Below are 17,907 nucleotides of genomic sequence, written 5' to 3' on the forward strand. Positions count from 1 at the left end.
ACTGGAAGCAAAGTGACAATAAAAAGCCTTATAATCATCTAGGGAAGAGATAATTTGTACTTCATCTGGGGAAGAAGGAATGAAGAAAAGGGAACTAATTAGAGATACAGGAGGTAGGATCAACAAGTTTTGATGCTGGAATGTATGGAAAATAAGCAGAGGGAGGAAATCAGGATAACCCCAAATTTCTAGTAGGGTCAGACATAAGAATGTTTGCAGCACACCAGTCATGACAGAATGGTCCTGTACTTGGCAAACAGATAGCCACAGACAGTTTTGAGGATATAAAGGTCCTTTAATGGTAAAGGATTGAAATGGCTAAATCAAGCTGGAGACAACCCAGCGCACTTCCAGAGAAGAATGCAGTTTTCCCAGATCCTAGCAGAGCTGATGGTGAAACTGGAAAATTGGAATGAGAAGGCAAGTTCCTTTTGGCCATTCTCACAAGGATCTCCACAGCCCCTCCCTGCCACCAGCTGGTCTGTTCTAGAAGCTCTCATCACCAGTCTGTCTGCTCCCCAGGCACAATTAACTGGTGCACAGTAAATCAGCATATTCTAGAATACTTACTGGAGCACAGCGTAAGTCAAGTGTACATTACTCAGGTGTAACATGCTTGGCAGGAATAGGCTTCAAATCTGCCATCTATTTTCCAACCGATTGCAATATTTTTGCTCTATCAACCCAGCAGGGCTTGTCACTTTGGTTTTTCTAAAACACTTCTTACATTTCAAGTAGAATGCATGTGTGTGTGTGCGTACATATACACATACATGTGGCAAGCTTGTCAGGGAAACAGGCTCTGAGATGGAAGGCTGAGGGCTGAGAAGTGAGTGGGTGTGCTCCTGGGATCAACACTTGGACACCTGTGAGGAAGTGAAGAGGCAAGATGTGGCAGGTGAATTATGAGACAGTCCCAGCAGAGGCCTCTGGGGATCCCACAGGGCTCTCTGGTGATGGGAGTGTCCTTCAGAAGCATTCTTAGTTAAAGGAAGAGGTGAAGCCTTCCATGATGCTAGATGGGGCTGCCATCAGAGCGGGATGTGATCTTGAGCCCGGCAGTCCCCTGCAGTCAGCTGTGAGGCTCCACGCTCCCCTCATCTGGGGGCAGGGTGCTTGAGTTCTGAATAACAGCATGTACATAGTGCACAGCTGTCTGTACCGCAGCACCTCTCAGTATTGCCCCAAGAGCTGTAGAACTACCTCCCAGGAAGAAGGCATTGCATTAAATAGATCTGTGTCTCATTTTTTTAAACAAAATAAGCGATTTCCATCTGTTTGATCTCTGTGAGGTAGAGGGCATCAGTCCACTGACTGATAGACACACCTTTTGTACGACACACTTGTTATTTTGTGTTCTTCCCTTTTGAGCTGCTTTTTAGAGATTGAGGCCTTTCAGAGTAACAGGGTCTAACAATCTGCAATGGCTCCAGTCATGTGTACTTTTGGTGGGACTTGGCCACCAGAAACCCTGGCCTTCAGACTGGCCTTCTCCTTTTAATACTGCCCCCAGTCCTGGACTTCTTGCTGTGTTAACAAGCTGTCTTAGGCACATCCTGAAGGCTCTTGCTTGAAATGTGGACTGTGCTGCTTTCAAATGACCCCTGGTTCTTTGTAGCAAAAATGAGTGTTATTCTAATCTAAAATCCTGTTATTGTGTATGCAGAATAGATTGTCCCATCAGACAAACCAGCCCTGAGCAACGTGACACCAGGATAGCGAGCGCATCCAGGAAGGGCTGGTGGAGAGGAGCTCACGGGTGTTTTACAAAGATCATCACTGGATGCTCTCATGTCCTGTGACACTCGTTTACTATGCACTCATCCTTTCCATTTTTATTTTGTTTTTCATGAAGTTGTATAGATTTAGTGTGCACAACAGGATGTTTCAAAGTACGCTTATGCAGCGAAGTGGTTACTGTGGTCAAGCTCATTGACATGTCCGTCTCCTCACTTCTTTTTCTTAATCGAATAGAAGAATTTATGAATCCACTTTCTCTCTTGTCTTTCTCACTCTCATGACTCCTCTCATACCAAACCAGCCATTCAACTGAAGTGTTGCCCCAAATGCAGTATTCTTTTTTGCTTTATCTTCTTTGATTTCTAGCCCAAACACCCAGAAATTGATTCCAAACCATGAAGCCCTGATAATCCTTTTTATCTGAATCACTTGATTACTGATTCACTCAGTTTTTACTGAGTCAACCAGTAATGCTAAGTAAAAAGAACAGACAAAGCAAAACCTCCCTCCAGGAGAACACTAAAGAGAGCATAGAGAACACACATCCAAGAGCCCCTGCTGCCTCCATGGACTTCAGAGGTAACCAGAAGACACTAACAAGGGAAAGGACAACACAGACAGATACAACGTTAAATATTTTGCTTAAATTTTTCCTTTAACCCTTCAAAGGCAACTCTAGAGTTGAATTGCACTTTATTAAAGATTTCTAGATAAGTTACTTTCTCAATGATGTAATGGCCCAACTTTGCTTAATCCAGAAGAGGAGGTCAGCAAATGTAGTCAAAGGAATGTCAAGCATCATCAGAGATTTTAAAAACTTCAAACGCAGTCACATTTCTCAGTCCCCGTGGTTTGATAGCAGGTTCAGCATGAGGCAGGCCATGTGGCACCAGCCTGGTATAAAATATTTCAGTTGCATTTCCATGTTCACATTACATCCAGATAGTCCCAGTGTCCCTACAAGTAAACTCCAGACATCTCTGGCCCATCTCCAGAGATTATTACTCCCACGTGAAACAAAAGCGGTTTAGCGAGTTGTAACTGTAGATCATTTTAAGATAAACGTCTGAATATTTGCATGAATTAAAACTTGCTCTTTCTCATTCACACGTGGTATCTGAAGCAATAGCAGGAAAGCCCAGAGGGAGTTTCTTCTGCGTGATTTGAAGGATGGTGTCTATAATTGAGTGTGAGGTATAGTTTTGTCCAAATCAAACAGATGGCCCAAGCACTGGCCTTCCTGTTTGGATCTAGGTGGGTCCACAATGAGAGTTTCACTGGGGTTTCTCTAAGAACTATCCATGCTAGCCAGCAGCTTATGGGTGGTCATACTATGTGCTTCCACCTTCAATACCTCCAGTCTCTTTCCAACTAACAACCAACATGACATTTTTTTAAACCTAAGTCAGTTCACAGGGTATCTCTGGCCTTTAATACCTTCCCTTCTCACTCAGAGTCAGAGCCAGAACTAGCCAAGGTGCCTCAGCTTGAAGCCCCTCTATGTCTCTAACTTTATCTCCTCCTCCTCCTGAGCCCTGTCACTACTTCAGACATGGGGAACTCCTGGCTCTTCCTTCAGTACAGCCCACGTGCACCTACCTCAGGGATTTCGTACTTGCCCTTCTCTCTGTCTGGAATGGTCCTCCCTCAAGCATGACTCTCTCACTTCCTTGGCTTAAATATTTCAAGAAGTCAATAGCTTTAAATGCAACAGGAATCAGTAGACTTGACCTTCCCCAAAACCCCAACCAGGTTTGGTTTCAAATACTTTCTGGTTGCTTGTAAAAAGCAAATGCACCCTGACAAGGAATGAATATTTTCCATGATTGCATCTGGCATTGGAGCGTGTGATTAAGAAATAAAACTCCAAAATCAAAGTTCTAGAAATATTTTGTAAAATAAGACCATCAGTAAAATCAGATTACAGCCTCCCACATTGGATGCCCAAGTCAATATTTGTTTGGATATTTATATTTTAAAAATGTCAAGCACAGCCAAGTTTCTCACTTTGGGTATTTATATCCAAATCATATAAGTATACAAGCAGACATACACACATACACACAATTTCTGATGTGTCACTGAAATGTTAGTTAAATCATTTTTTTCCTTAGTTCTTTTGCAATGTAGACCTCTCTGCTTCCCTTAGAAAGAAGGAAGCTGCAATAGTAGGAAGTCTTGACTGATTTTGATAAGATAGAGCTTTATTAATATCTGTAGACTAATTCTAAGCCAATGTGTGAAGCCAGAGGGTTATGATAAGCTCTAATGAGGAGCCCTTCCTGTGTCTTTTTTCCTTTTTATTATGGAAATAGAGAGCCAAAGCCATCTCTTTGTGTATCTTTCCTTTCTTTTTCATTCACTTAATTACACTTATGCTCATTTGCTCTGTCTTTCCCTTAATATAAATGGGTTCATATCATATGCTATGTGACTGTCTTTTTTCATTTAACCATATGCTGAAGATCTTTTCATTCCAGACAAGATTACCTCCTTTCTTTTAACAGCTGCATGACAGTATTCCAAAATATAGTTATATGAGTGTTTATTTTTATTCCCTTTTTATTATTGAAAACAACCCTTCAATGAACAGCATATGCATTTATTCAAGGACATTTCTTAGAAGTGGCTTTCTGGGTCTAAGAAACGTATATTTCAACTTCTGAAATATTATCAAGTTGTGTTTGAAAAAACTTGCCTAGCTAGACTCCAGTCAGCAGTGCATGAGAGGGCTTGCTATGCATTGATACTATCAGCATATTTTTCATTTTCGTCAATCTGATAAGTAAACGTTTTTATGTTCTTGTCTTTTTCCCTGATAAATAGTAAAACTGGGATTCTTGTGTTATGAGCATTACTTATTTGTACTTATCCCTCTTGAGCTGCCTATTCATATCCTTTGCTCATATTTTTATTTAATTGGTTTTTTTTTTTGTACTGATTCACAGGAGCTCTTTCTATATATCCTTATATCAATAATTCATCTATTAAATGTTTTAAATATTTTCCAATTCTGTTTCAAGGTTTTTAACTTTTTCTATGTTATATTTAGCCATATATACATTTTTTTTTTTTTTATCTTTAGGTCATACGTATCAAACACTTCCTTTTACGTTTTCTTTGTTGTTGTTACTACTTTTGCTGTTTTTTCAACTTGGGGATGGGGAGTTAGTCATGTTCAGGAAGGCTTTTTTTCATCTTATAACAAGTTTTCCTATAATTTTATTTAATACTTTTATGATTTATGGTGTTTATACATTTAATCTCCTAGGATTTATTTCTATTTGCTGTGTGAGATAGAAGAACTATTTTTTAAAAGAGATTTTCAAATTGTCTCAATATCATTAATTGATTAGTTCATTTATTTACTCACTAATTTGAATAACTGGTTACTTTGTCACATTTTTAAGGAGAATCTACAAGTTTTTAGGTAATTCTTAGAGATTTTATCTCTATATAGACTTTAGAATTAACTTGTCAGGTATTTATTTTTTAAAAAAGAAACTGTTGCCATTTTAGTTGGTAATATATGATATCTATACATATAGGTTAACTTTAGACATCTTAATAGTCTTTCCACTCAGAAAGGTGGTATGTTTCTTTATTTATTGAAATATTTTTCATGTCCTTCAATAAACTATATTTTTTCATAATCTAAAGCCTTATCCTTTCTTCTTATGATTATTATTTGGGTATAATTTTTTGACAGCAGTGCTATTTGAATACCATATTTTTTCTTTATCCCATATACTAATTAGTTTTTGATGGTGTATGGGAAAGCTGTTAATATTTTCACATTTTAATTTCACATACTACCACCTTAGTAAATTATCTCCTCAGTTGTCACAGCTTCTTAGATGTTGTATTGGAATTTCTTTAAATTTCCGTATGTGCCATGTATATTGTATTTTATGTCTACTACATCAAACTTGTTAATTATGTTACTTGACTCCTGTAGATTTATCTTTTTGGTCTACTAAAACTTATAATTTCTAAGAAATGTGTCTTAATGTCTGTGTGCTAATGCTTTCCACCTTGATTGTGGATTTCTTGTTTTTTTTTTTTTTTTCCCCTTCTATAATTCAGTATAACTGTCAGATGCACGAAAGACCATGGCTCCTATAGTTTTTGGTGAATTTTTTTCCTTTTATCATGCTTTTACCTGTACTCTATTTTTCTTGATATTAATATTTACATATCTACTTTTGCTTCAATAGACATCTCTTTATTTTCCATTTTCATCATTTGCAGACATGTATGTCTGTTATGAGAAGCATACAGATTTATTTTTAAAACAAATGTGAAAGCTTCTGTATTTTAATAATATAGTCTATGAACAATTACTTACTTGAAATATATGAATTTCCTATTTTTATTGGTCAAAAATAGTCAAACATTGATAATTCCACATGGTTAAACTTAATATTTAATTACTCATTTGTTTAAATTATTTCTGCCATCTTTATATTTTACATTCACATTTTTTATTGCTTATTTTTAATTATTAAATTTTAAATATTTTCCCTTTTATATTTTTGGTACATTTGATTGAGTTTTCTTTGTTCTGCATTTTTTCCTCCTTGTCACTGTTAAGAAGTTATATATAGTATATCCCCTACTATTTTTTTAATGGTTCTCTTTGAATACTTAACACATGTATTTAGGATTTATGTACCATTATTTAGCAATTAGAGTCTTCCCCTGACCAGAAGAAGTTCATAAAGTTTCACTTTCTTCCTCCCACATACTCATTCTCCAGGTTGTCATTTATTTATAAATTTTAGTTTCTGTTTCTTTATAGTACATATACAGAACTGCTTGGGCTAACCCATATTTTATCAGTTTCTTCATTCACTATTTTTTTCTGGCATCTGTCTTCCTCCATAGTTATTTCATTGTTTTACTGAGGTACATGCTCAATTATCACAGAAAAGGCCTGTGGGAGTGCAACTCATGACTCCTTACATATATTAGAATGTCTGTATTTGAATTTCTCATTTGGTTGCTGGCTTGGCTGAGTATAGGATTTTAAGTTCAAAACAATTTTCCCTCATAATCTTTCCCACCACTGCCACCTAAGAAAATTCTGAAGCAATCTAATTCTGATTCCTTTGTATATAAACTGACTTTTCACCTTCTCTGAAGACTTAAGATTCTCCCTTTATCCTTCTGAAATTTAACCAGGATGTAGCTTGGTGTGGGTTTTCTCCTATTTGCTCAGTTCAGGAGTTGAGAGAACACATATGTCTTGGGAGTCAAACCTTTCTTCCTCTGTGAAACCTTCCCCTCCTCCTCCTCTTTCTTTACCTTCTCTCCCTCCTCTTCCACCTTACCTTCTCCGTCTCCTCCTTCCTTCAGTCTTGCAAGTCCAATTTGAGACATTGGACCTGGATCTGCCCTTCATATCTTTTGTGTCTTCTTTTATATTTTCTTTCCTCTGTTCTTTGTTATTATGACCTGGAAAGATAGTCAGCTGATTATGCTGGTTAATTAATTTCATTCTCTGATGTCTCCATTATACTTTTGGACTTTTAACTGTTTTAAAGGATGCACTGTTTTGTTGTGTCTTTCTAAACATGTTACTTATGTAGTTTTAATTCTTTTCCTGTTTGCTCTATTAATCGTTTATTAAATGTTAGTTCTGTTTATTGAATTTGGTGCCTCATATTGTGCTATTTTCCTCAAATAGCGATGACATTTTGTTTGATGCTCATTTTTGTATTTAAGGGTTCTTATTTGCTTACATATTCAGCTGTCTTGAGTGACTGTAGAAGGGAAGTGGAATGAGTTGCTGGGGCCAGCGGCTTGCGTTCTTGCTGTGTGGGTGTCCCACCTCTCTACACAAGGGCAGTGCTCTTTCACTCAGGTCTTGCCACCCAGCACGGTGCTCTGTGCTGTGGGCAGTGCACCTGCTTCTTACTTATTAACCCAATGAAAGGAGGACGAAGAGGTCTTGGTTCCCAACTGATCACCTGGGGTATCAACTTCTTGTTGTTACTCACTCTTGGCTTTAGATTCCTGCAGTTAGTGTCTGTCCACATCAGTCTTCTCCATAGATGTTACAGGGCTATGATTTTCTATGATCTTATTTCTACATTAATCAGATCTCATTTAAACTCTATCTTTTGTATTACTTCAATATTTCTGATTCATTGATGATACTCTTCATTGTCTTTCTAGGCACTTATAAATTTATTTTGTTTTTAAATATCTACATTTTGTCATTTCACAGGACTTTTAGGTGAGTGGTGGATTACATACAAGCATGGAGTCTGCCATCTTTATTCAACCTCCCTCTAATTATAAGAAAAATTAAATTTAGCTATCTTTACTTAGTATTAATCATACTTCAAAGAATTGTTTATGATATAATAAAATAATTACTGTTTCCAACAAAAAAAACCCAAAACATATTTTATTATTATTTTGTACTCACCTGTGGTAAGAGAAACAGCTGTTTCTCAAAAGGAAATAATGACATAAAATGAGAAGTGTCAGTGTAGTCACAAATGACAAACTGTGTTTTATGATGATTCTTTCTCTCCCGACAAATCTCCCTACAAATCTGTCTGCTGCTGAATGAGCATGTGTTAAATCAAATGAGAAGGGATATGCTTCCAAATTTGGTAGTATTTCTTACATTGGGCCATGGATATGTTCTCCTCACTTCCTTTTAAACACCTAGCCCTGAAGCATGGTACAATTCTCAATTTGTCCACTTGAATTTTCTGACTTTCTATTGATTTGTCTACAAATGTAGGATTAAAAAAATGTCTGTAACACTTGGAAATTTATAAAGTACCTTATAAACTTCTAACTGGGATGAAAAAGTTTGTCATATTGTAGAAGAAACAAAGCCACTTTTGTGGCTGAATTGTTAGACTTTGCTCAACACATGTACACCATACTCCCCAAAGTGATTTTATCCTTGTGGCTGGGGTTCAGTCATATTTAGCCTTTTGTGTAAGGAAGAAAAATAAAGATGGTAAGTAGGCCAAGTGATAAGTAATCTACAGACAGATAAAGATATATCCTATTTTAATGATTCTGCTTTTGCAATATCTAGTCCAGATTCATTTTATAGTATAGTTAAAATGCTGTGGGAGGCTTACCTGAGACTAGAGTTCAGTGACTTTTTGAAGGTGTTGACTGCTCCTGAAGAAACCTTGCTAGTGCACAGAGGAATGAGGTGGGGTCAAAATACACCCACACAGAGGCATGGAGCCTCACAGTTACAGAGAAATAGGACAGTGCCCCAGAAGCAACCCCTCCTCCCTGGGCCAGATCTTGAATTCTAAGCAGGTTTCAAACTCCACCGTCCCATTCAGGAACATGTAGACTGCTGAGTGTGAAATTCAGATCTGAGTTAGTGTTCACACCACCCACCAAGCAATGGCTGCTCCATGTGGTAAAAAAAAACTGGCCCATCCCTTTGACAGAGATGTTTCAAGTACCTAATTGATAAAAGTTTCTATTGAGTGTGGAGATCATTCCCTGGCAGAAAGTCTTTACTGACCCTGCAGAATTGGTTAGAATCCCTTTGTCTTGCCCTCAGAGCATGTATCTCAATCAAGAGCTACCTGCTCATTTCCTCATAGGTAGAAATTCTGGATCTCTGAGCAAGTAGCCAGGAGAATTGCTCAACCATCCTTCAAATTCACATGCAGTAGATGACCCCCAGTGTGTTGTTGTGAACATTCTTTCTTGTAGATAATTACAATTTCCCCCCAGATATGATATTGTTGTCACTAAAAACCAAAAGGTGAAGTGATAGAAAACACTGTGGCTAGGATGCAGCCACCAAGCCACAAAAGATGCAGATTCTATATTTTCCCTCCAGACTGGACCAGCTCAGAAGATAAGCGGGCCAGAGGAGTAGCATAAGAAGGTCTTCCACAAAGACTTTCCCCAGGGTCTTCCTTGTTCCTTCAGGAAATCAGCTCCATTCCCTAAGGGGAAGGAGAGCAAATAAATCAGAGAAGATGGGAGGGAGGATGGGAAGCTCACTCCCTATTATTGAGTGGCTCCCTGCTGCCTCCAGGATAATTTCCAAGTTCTTCCTATGGACACGTACGGCTCCCATTCTCTGTGCCCAGCTGACATTGCAGGGCAAATAAGGGAATCAGAGAGGAAGCAGGGACCAGACCAGTCAGAACTTGGCTTTAGCTCCAAGTGAGATGGGAGCCATTATAGGCTCTGAACATAGAGGGACAGTCTTCACCTTGTGTTTTATTCTACTCATTCTTCTCAAATACACCCCAAATTTCCAGCAAAGAGACCTGTTCACCCCAAGGACCCTCGCCAAGCATTCCTGCCTGTGGCAACCTCATTCCACCTTCAGTGCCCATCTCCAAGGCCCCTCCTACAGAAAGCCACTTGATTCCTCCAGCAAAATGTGCCTCTTCCTATGGATCAAATCTTACAATCACCTTTAGTACATGGCTTTGGCCAAGGTCTTACATTTTTTGCCTTGTACTTACTATTTGCAGTTAGATGCCACAGTAAGATGTGTCTTGCTCTGAGCCTCAGTTGAACAGCAATGCCTTGGGCATGGATGAGACTTTATACAGCAAAACAGGGCTGTGCCTTTGAGATAAGCCAGGTGTCTTCACAAGCTCTTCAACTCAGATTCTGGGCCCTCAGTCACCTACCAGCAGTTATACCAACAGAGCCAACAGCTCAAGTTCATCCCCATGTCTAAAAACATAACAAATGGGGAGACTCATGTTCAACAGGGTTAAGACCAAATTATCATCCAACAATTTTTTTCCAAGTAAATTGCTTTAGACATAAAATCTGTTACCCTTTGGATGGAACTGACAGGAGTTCCTTGTCTCCTGCATTCATTTAGGTCTGGTATGGTGCTGTCATATTTGTGATCCTTATTTGTAACATTTTTCACTTCCCCACTAAAATGTAAGTCCTTTGGGGGTGGAAACCTCACAGAGATATTTGTTGACACTGCCTGTCCCTTTCCCCAGGTACCCTTGCTCAGAATATTTGAGATGAAATATTTTCATGGCTCCTCCAGGTCTCTTAGCCTTCAGTTGCCAATGAACTATACAAAAAGTGAGGAACCAAAGGTAAACTTCTGCCTCTGTTATAACAGGATTTTGTGCCGCTGTATCAAAACTTTGAGAATTTTTATACACGGAACATTTACATGAGAATCAGAGACAACTGGAACCGGCCCATCTGCAGTGCCCCGGGGGCTCTGTTCGATGTGATGGAGAGGGTTTCAGATGACTACAACTGGACATTTAGGTGAGGCAGCCACCTGGAGGGGCTTGGTTGAAAGAAAACCCTTTCAAGGAAATTCTAGCATGGGCACCAGATTACAGATTTGAAAAACCAAGGCATGGAACAGCTGATCTTCTGTTATTCAGCCCTTTGCAAGCCTTCCTGAGCCCATTGGGGGAAGTCACAATATTTAAGTGACCAAGGGTGGCTTGCTTGCATTGTAGTGAAAGAGACATGTGTATCAGAAGGTGCAAGGTACATAGAGCCAGCTGGGAAGAGTCCTTTTCAGCTTTATTGACAAATTATACCCTCCTACTTGTTGCTGCAGGAGACAGTGATGACCATGGCTCTTTCTCATTGGAAAGTTCTCGCTTAAATTTACACCAGAGCACAGGGGTCACAAACGCAAGCACCCAGGGAAAACCAGGGCTAAGTAATACTCCGTGACCCGGATACTTTTTTCCTGATGCTCTGCCCAGCTTCATGATGGGCTTACTCTCCCCTAAGGGCAAAATAATGTGTGGTAACAACGGTGCAAATCAAAATTAAAAAAGAAAATATATGACTTGGGCCAAAGCTAAGATCTCTTTGTGAGAGTCTTTTATGGGCACTGGGATGACATTATGTGAGCAAGCCCCTTATGTTCACTGGCCCTTCTCTCTGCAGGTTTACTGGAAGAATCATCAAAGATGTCATCAACATGGGTTCCTATAACTTCCTTGGCCTGGCAGCCAAGTATGATGAATCCATGAGGACAGTAAAGGATGTGTTAGAGACGTACGGCCTAGGTGTGAGCAGCACCAGACAAGAAATGGGTATGTGCGGTCACTAGTTTGAAATTTTGTCCAGTCGGGTCTCAGATTCCTTGTGGCGACTTCTCAAATCCAGATCATGTTAGACTGTGTGCCTCAAAAAGCTGTTATAAAAATGCAAAAGAAAAAGGAATTTGAAGGTCTTTTTGAAAGTTTCAAACATTGTGCTCTTACCAGGCAGCTTAATAGTTAAGATTTTAATTCTCCAAAATAAAAATAGTTCTTTCCTGACCACATTCTCTAAAAGAGCAGCTGTTATACCTCCTCCATCTGGTCCTTTTCTGGGTTTTTTCTCCCACTTTTCTTTTTTTCCACAGCTTTATAGAGGTATAATCGATATTCAAAAAAAAAATATCAAACCCTGTACTTAGTTATTTTACATAATTTGATGAGTTTGGACATATGCATACACTTTTGAAACCATCACCACAATTAAGGAAATAAAAATATCCATCAACTCAGGAAGTTTGCTTCTCTCTTTTGTGGTAAGAACACTACATATGAGATCTACTCTTTTTTTTTTTTTTCCTAAATAAAATTTTATTTTATTTTATTTTTATTTGTTGAAGTCTAGTTGATTTATAAATTATATTAGTTTCAGGTGTACACCTAGTGATCCTATATTTAGAGATCTACCCTTTAACACAGTTGTCAAGTGCACAGCACAGTACTGTTAACTGTAGGCTCTATGAGCTACCAGAACTTATTTATCCTGCATGACTGAAACTTTGTGCCCATTGAACAACTTCCCATTTGCACTTGGCTCTTTCTCCCACTTTTCTTAACGATGCCCATCACTGATCTTGCTTTTGTGCTTGTGTATTACCCATCTCTGCTACTAACACGTAAGGTTCATGAAGGGAGGAAGGGTCTTGTTGACTGTTGCACTGAATGAATGAATAATAAATGATGAATGAATGAACATGAAAGAGGGAGCAGACTGCCTATTTAATTCTCTTTTGGCTGAAACATTTTTCTCTTATTCAAAGCAGTAAAATCTCTGAGATGCAAACTTCTGCTCTCCCCACTTCAGGGAGTATGAGCGGACAAGTCTACTCTGGTAGAGAGCTTGGCTCTTCCTGGCACCTTGTCTCTCATATAGCATCTCATTCATTCCTCACAAAACCCTTTGTTAAAGGGGCAGCACAGGTCTTCTCAAGGAGGAAACTGAGGATCACAGTGACTAAGTGACTTGCCCACAGGGCTGGATTCCCTGTCCTAACTCCCAGTCTAGCTCAGCTTCTCTACTAAGCAGTTACCCATCTAAGTTAATCCATGCAGGGCTCACCAGGTCAGTTTCAGGCCCGTCTACGGATCAGAAGTAAATCTGCGGAAAATGGATTTACCTTTAATGAAAAATAAGTCACATGCCCCTCTTAGATAACCAGTTGGTCAGAGGGCTTTAAAAACCTGTAATTATGCAGACCTGTGCAACAAATAACAATTCAAATTGAACAAAGTAACTTCAAATTGAACAAAATAATAAGATAAAACTCCTATAGCCTTTGTGCATCAAGTAACAGCAAATGTATATATGGCTGTTTATCTTCTGTACAAACTGGAATAATAGAGTAATGAATTATGGGAGGCTTTGAAAATCACATAGGTCAACTTAACATTCCTGATTAGAAACAAAAGTGAAAAAAATAAAAATATGAAATAGTGATGGAAGACCAACCATAAAGTATGCCCCAGTCCTTGAAAAATGAAAAAAAAAAAAAAAGACAAAGAGGACATTAGCAATGCAGCTGTTGAGTTTATTTTGATATTTGTATATTGAATATTGAAACTTAAAACATAAAAATGACTTTATCTTTTTAAGCACTTACTGAATTTTCATAAAAATGTACTACATACTATGCCACAAAGTAAATCTCATTAAATTTCAGATAGTGACATCTATAAGTCACATTGTTGGGTCACAGTGAAATAAAGCTAAAGATTAATAATAAAATTATAAATGGACCATTTTTAAAAATCACTTGAAAGTTTTAAAGCCCTCTCCTAAGTAAATCTTGAATCAATAGGGAAATGAAGTTACAATTACATCATACTTAGAAACTAACAATTTGAGAGCACCATAGGATTCAATTAGTTGTATACTTAGTGGAAAATATGTATATTCTTAGTTTACTAAAGAACAAAGTTTGAAGCTAGTAAATTACACAACCAGTGTAGTATGGAATAAAAGGAAAGCAAATGTACTTAATTATTAAAGATAAAAACAGAAGATTATGAATTAGAAAACAGTAATTTCTATTGGGCTGAGACACCTATATCTTAATAAGACATTAGAGGAGATTCTGATGGCCAGCCAGAGTTGACAACCACTAAGCTAGCATAACCCTGATCCCAAAATTTGACTAGGAAGCATTTTTAAAAAAGGAAAATTATAAAGCAATGTTGCTTGGAGAAAGTAATGTAAGAAATCGGTATTGCAAACTTAACAGTATATTTAAATAACAGAATTCCATGATCAAGTAGTTATATTCAGGGATTATAAAGATAGTTCAAGAAGGCAATTTGTAACATTGAAAGATCCAAGAAAGAAAACATATGATTATTTTGATACATGGTGGCATTTTAGTCTGACACACTTCAGAAAATTCAAGTTCTCAGCAACACAGGAATGTATCTGAAATCATGCCCACAATGGCTACCTAGTTTTACTTTATAAATCTGAAACACAGCTACTCCATTTTGACTTTCAAATACATTTCTCTCCTTAATGGCCAAAGCAGATGACACCATAAATGATTTAATTGCTTTTCTAGATATTAGTAGATGGAAGAATTTGGGCTCATAAAATCTTTTCCTAAAATTATCTAAAGGCCTGTTCTGCCAGTTTTTTTCTCAGAGTACTGAGTGCCTCATTCCTGATCTCCACCCTGAACTTCTTTCTTTCAGTGTGTTGAAGGTCAGTGACTGCAGTGATTTGTAACTTAATTCTTATATAGACAGATGTCAAGTGACAATTTTTATTTGGCAGGGTCACTTAATGGTCATAAATTTGACCATGATCTGGGAAGCATTTCATGGCCATTTCATCCCGTGGTGATAGGAATTCTCATTTAGGTCAGGTGAGGATTTTATTGATAGACCACTCAATGTGCTACCACTGGACTAGGCCTTATTAACAGTAGCCAAAAGTCTCTAGACTGCCTGTCTTACTGGTCTGTTATGGTCCAGGGGAAAAAAAAATCTCTTTTATTGCTTCTTCCCATGTCTAGAGTTACATTATTACAATCATTGATCTCATATAAAACTATTATCTGATCAACTGCTTCAAGTTGCCTAGTCAGTTTTGCAAATAATGTAGCTAGCAGTATTGGTAAGGTCATTAGTAAGAATTTAAGTCAAGAACCTCCATTAGGTGCAGCCCAGTATATCCCCAAGCTGTCTGACTTAGTCTGTTCTGTACCAATCCTTATCTTTCAGGAAAATTATATATTGACATTGTCCATAAAGCACCCAGCCCAATTTCCTAGTGTTACTAGACTGGTTGTCCTTAGTATGATTTAATTGTTCCCAACATAAGGGGCCTTTAAACTTAAATATCCATAGCCTGGTGTTAACCACATAAATCAATCCCATAATTATGGGAGGTAATATTCTTTGGCTGAAGTTTTGGTTGTTGCTCTGATGGAGCTTGAGTAATTTTAGAAGAATATTCATATTTATGGCCAAGGCCAGAGCAGGTATTATTAATTGGCCATGTGAAGGGATCTCACCTAGTAATATCAACAGTGTCCTGAACAGAATATAATTTCTTTCTTCAAGAATAAATTTCCTAAGGGCCAACCAATAAGAGCCTTGGAGTGGAGAAATCAACCAATGTAATCTAGAAATACTGGATATAAGTAATTGACCATAGACCTAACAATTTGATTAACTTTATGCATAAAGTTATGAAATACATCTGGTTCATAAGCAACTGTGTGAGCAATTATCAAAGTAATTAGTATACAGTCCTGGTCTGGTTCTTGGGTCAGCTGTCTACTTCAGATATTGTCTTCTCATTCTGGTCTGGTAGGTTCTCTGTTTGATCATTGTTTTAAAGTGATTTTGAGGTCAGCAGTCCTTTCTACAGGCCAGCCCAGTGCAAAGGCCTTTTGTAAGTGAAAATATTAATCCAAGAGTCAATTCCTTTCAGTTGCACTGTGCATGAGCTAGTTATAGGACCTGACAAATTTAGGTTTGTGATGGTCCTTTAAATTGTGTCTTTTCCAGTATGCACAATCTCCTGGTTGCAGGTCATGGGGCATTAGAACTTCATACAAAGATAGATTACTGAAATAAGCTTCAGAAACAAACTTAGGGTACCATTTTAATAATTCAATTAAACTTTATAATAATATAATATAACAGCAAGGAGTTATCTGGGAAGTGATTCTTGGGCAGTAAGTACAGACCTCAATTATCAGAACTAGAATTTAATATTTGATAAAACATATTTTTCTCTCTAAAATTACCCTCATCTCCACAAAACACAGCCAAAGGAAGACAATTTGTTTGCAAAACAAGTCTAGTCAATTGACTATATGGCCTCCTCCAAATTGGCCATGGTGGAATTTCCCAGGAGTCTCAGACTGGGTTCCCAAAAGGCCTCTAAGGGCCAGGAAAGCCTTGCCATGGATTTGTCACAGATTTTGCCATACAGGTTTACATGAATTGCTCCCTTTTTGAGGTCCCCAAAATACCTTGAGATGCCTGCTCCTGGTAGAAGGTGACCTTCCTAATTTATCTGATATAGCTACTGGGAAACTAAGAGTTTCCAATCTCTGGAGAGATCAGATAGAGAGTAAAGATAAATGTTTCAAATTTGCTTACAAAGGTATAATTTACCAAATTGCTCAAAGTCACAATTAACTTAAGGCAAAGGGTTTCTCTATATCTGATAAACACAGGTTAAAAGCAAGTAATGTTTCAAACAGAAACCATAAAAAAATATAACCATGTTCACCAGTTCACTCAGTCCTATGTAATTAAATCTTTTTGTTAACAGTTTTATGAAATTAGTTTCCATTAGATTTTTAAAATATCTTACCCAGTTCAGTGGTATGATTTACAAGTTATTAAAAACCTGTACTTATCAAAAAGTCTTTTCTGTGAGTCTCCTTGAAAATGAAGCTATTTTGTAAAGCGAAATTTTACCTGTCTATGAATGGCAAAAGACTTAAAAAGACGAGGTTAAAGATCTAATGACAATGTTTTTGACAAAGAAGTTTAACCAAATTGCTGGGACACATAACATTTTACAATAACAAGCTAGAATTATATTATACTAGGACATACCCAAATTTCAGGAAAAAAATATAATTTTAGAATGTCTATATTAATAACATTTATCCATATAGTATATTCTAAGTAAGTTTATCACTCCTGTGATAATACTCTCCATGTAATTTAACATACAAAATAATATTAGTGAAGTATTTCTCTCTGAGGTGCCTCAGAGGCCCTCTGAGGCATCCCAAAGTTAGCTGGAGGTCAAAAAAATTTAATTAAATTTTTATATTTGGAAAGTTTGTCAAAAAGTTTCAAAACCCTTGCTTAAATAAGATCATAGGTCTCTGTGAGAAAGTAACTTATTTCTTAACCAAAATGAGAAGAGATCTCAAAAGCAAATATAGATCACTTAAAAGCACAGAAACTCATACAAACTATTATCAAAGATAGCATTCCAGGAAAACTTTGTTTTCTTAGCAGAGAGGGAAAAACAAATCTAGTCTTGCACTAGGTTACTTTTAATAACATAATTAATCTATTCAATTAAATTCAATCTAAACTTAACCAATCTTGACCATGGACAAAGCTGTTTTCTTAGGGCTCCTTTTCCACAGATCTTCCATCACTTTGTGTTCATATTATTTTATCTCTTATTTTTTTTTCCATCTAGAAACAACCAGCCCTAGAACAACATTACTTTCTTTTCCCTTAATGAACTGCAATTACATTCCTCATGACTTCTTTACTGAAAACATACATCCTACTTTCCTACTGTATACTAAAATGTTTCCTTTATTTTTCCTAGTAGATTTAGTTATATATTTAAATCAGAATCCTCAACTCTTAAAAACTAATTTCTATTAAAAACTAAGAAGTAAGCAATTAT

At 37.3% G+C, this 17,907-nt stretch overlaps 1 protein-coding gene across 1 annotated transcript in view; it reads left to right on the plus strand.

The window, feature by feature from the left end:
• The window catches only part of SPTLC3 (serine palmitoyltransferase long chain base subunit 3), a 136,292-nt gene that overhangs the window by 31,494 nt on the left and 86,891 nt on the right, over positions 1 to 17,907 (plus strand). Inside the window, exons 3-4 of the mRNA XM_074346915.1 lie at positions 10,850 to 11,004; positions 11,647 to 11,795. Coding sequence (XP_074203016.1) covers positions 10,850 to 11,004; positions 11,647 to 11,795 — 304 coding nt within the window. The remainder of the gene's footprint in view (positions 1 to 10,849; positions 11,005 to 11,646; positions 11,796 to 17,907) is intronic.

The sequence above is a fragment of the Camelus bactrianus genome, chromosome 19 (genome assembly GCF_048773025.1).
Source record: "Camelus bactrianus isolate YW-2024 breed Bactrian camel chromosome 19, ASM4877302v1, whole genome shotgun sequence".
Taxonomy (NCBI): Eukaryota; Metazoa; Chordata; class Mammalia; order Artiodactyla; family Camelidae; genus Camelus; species Camelus bactrianus.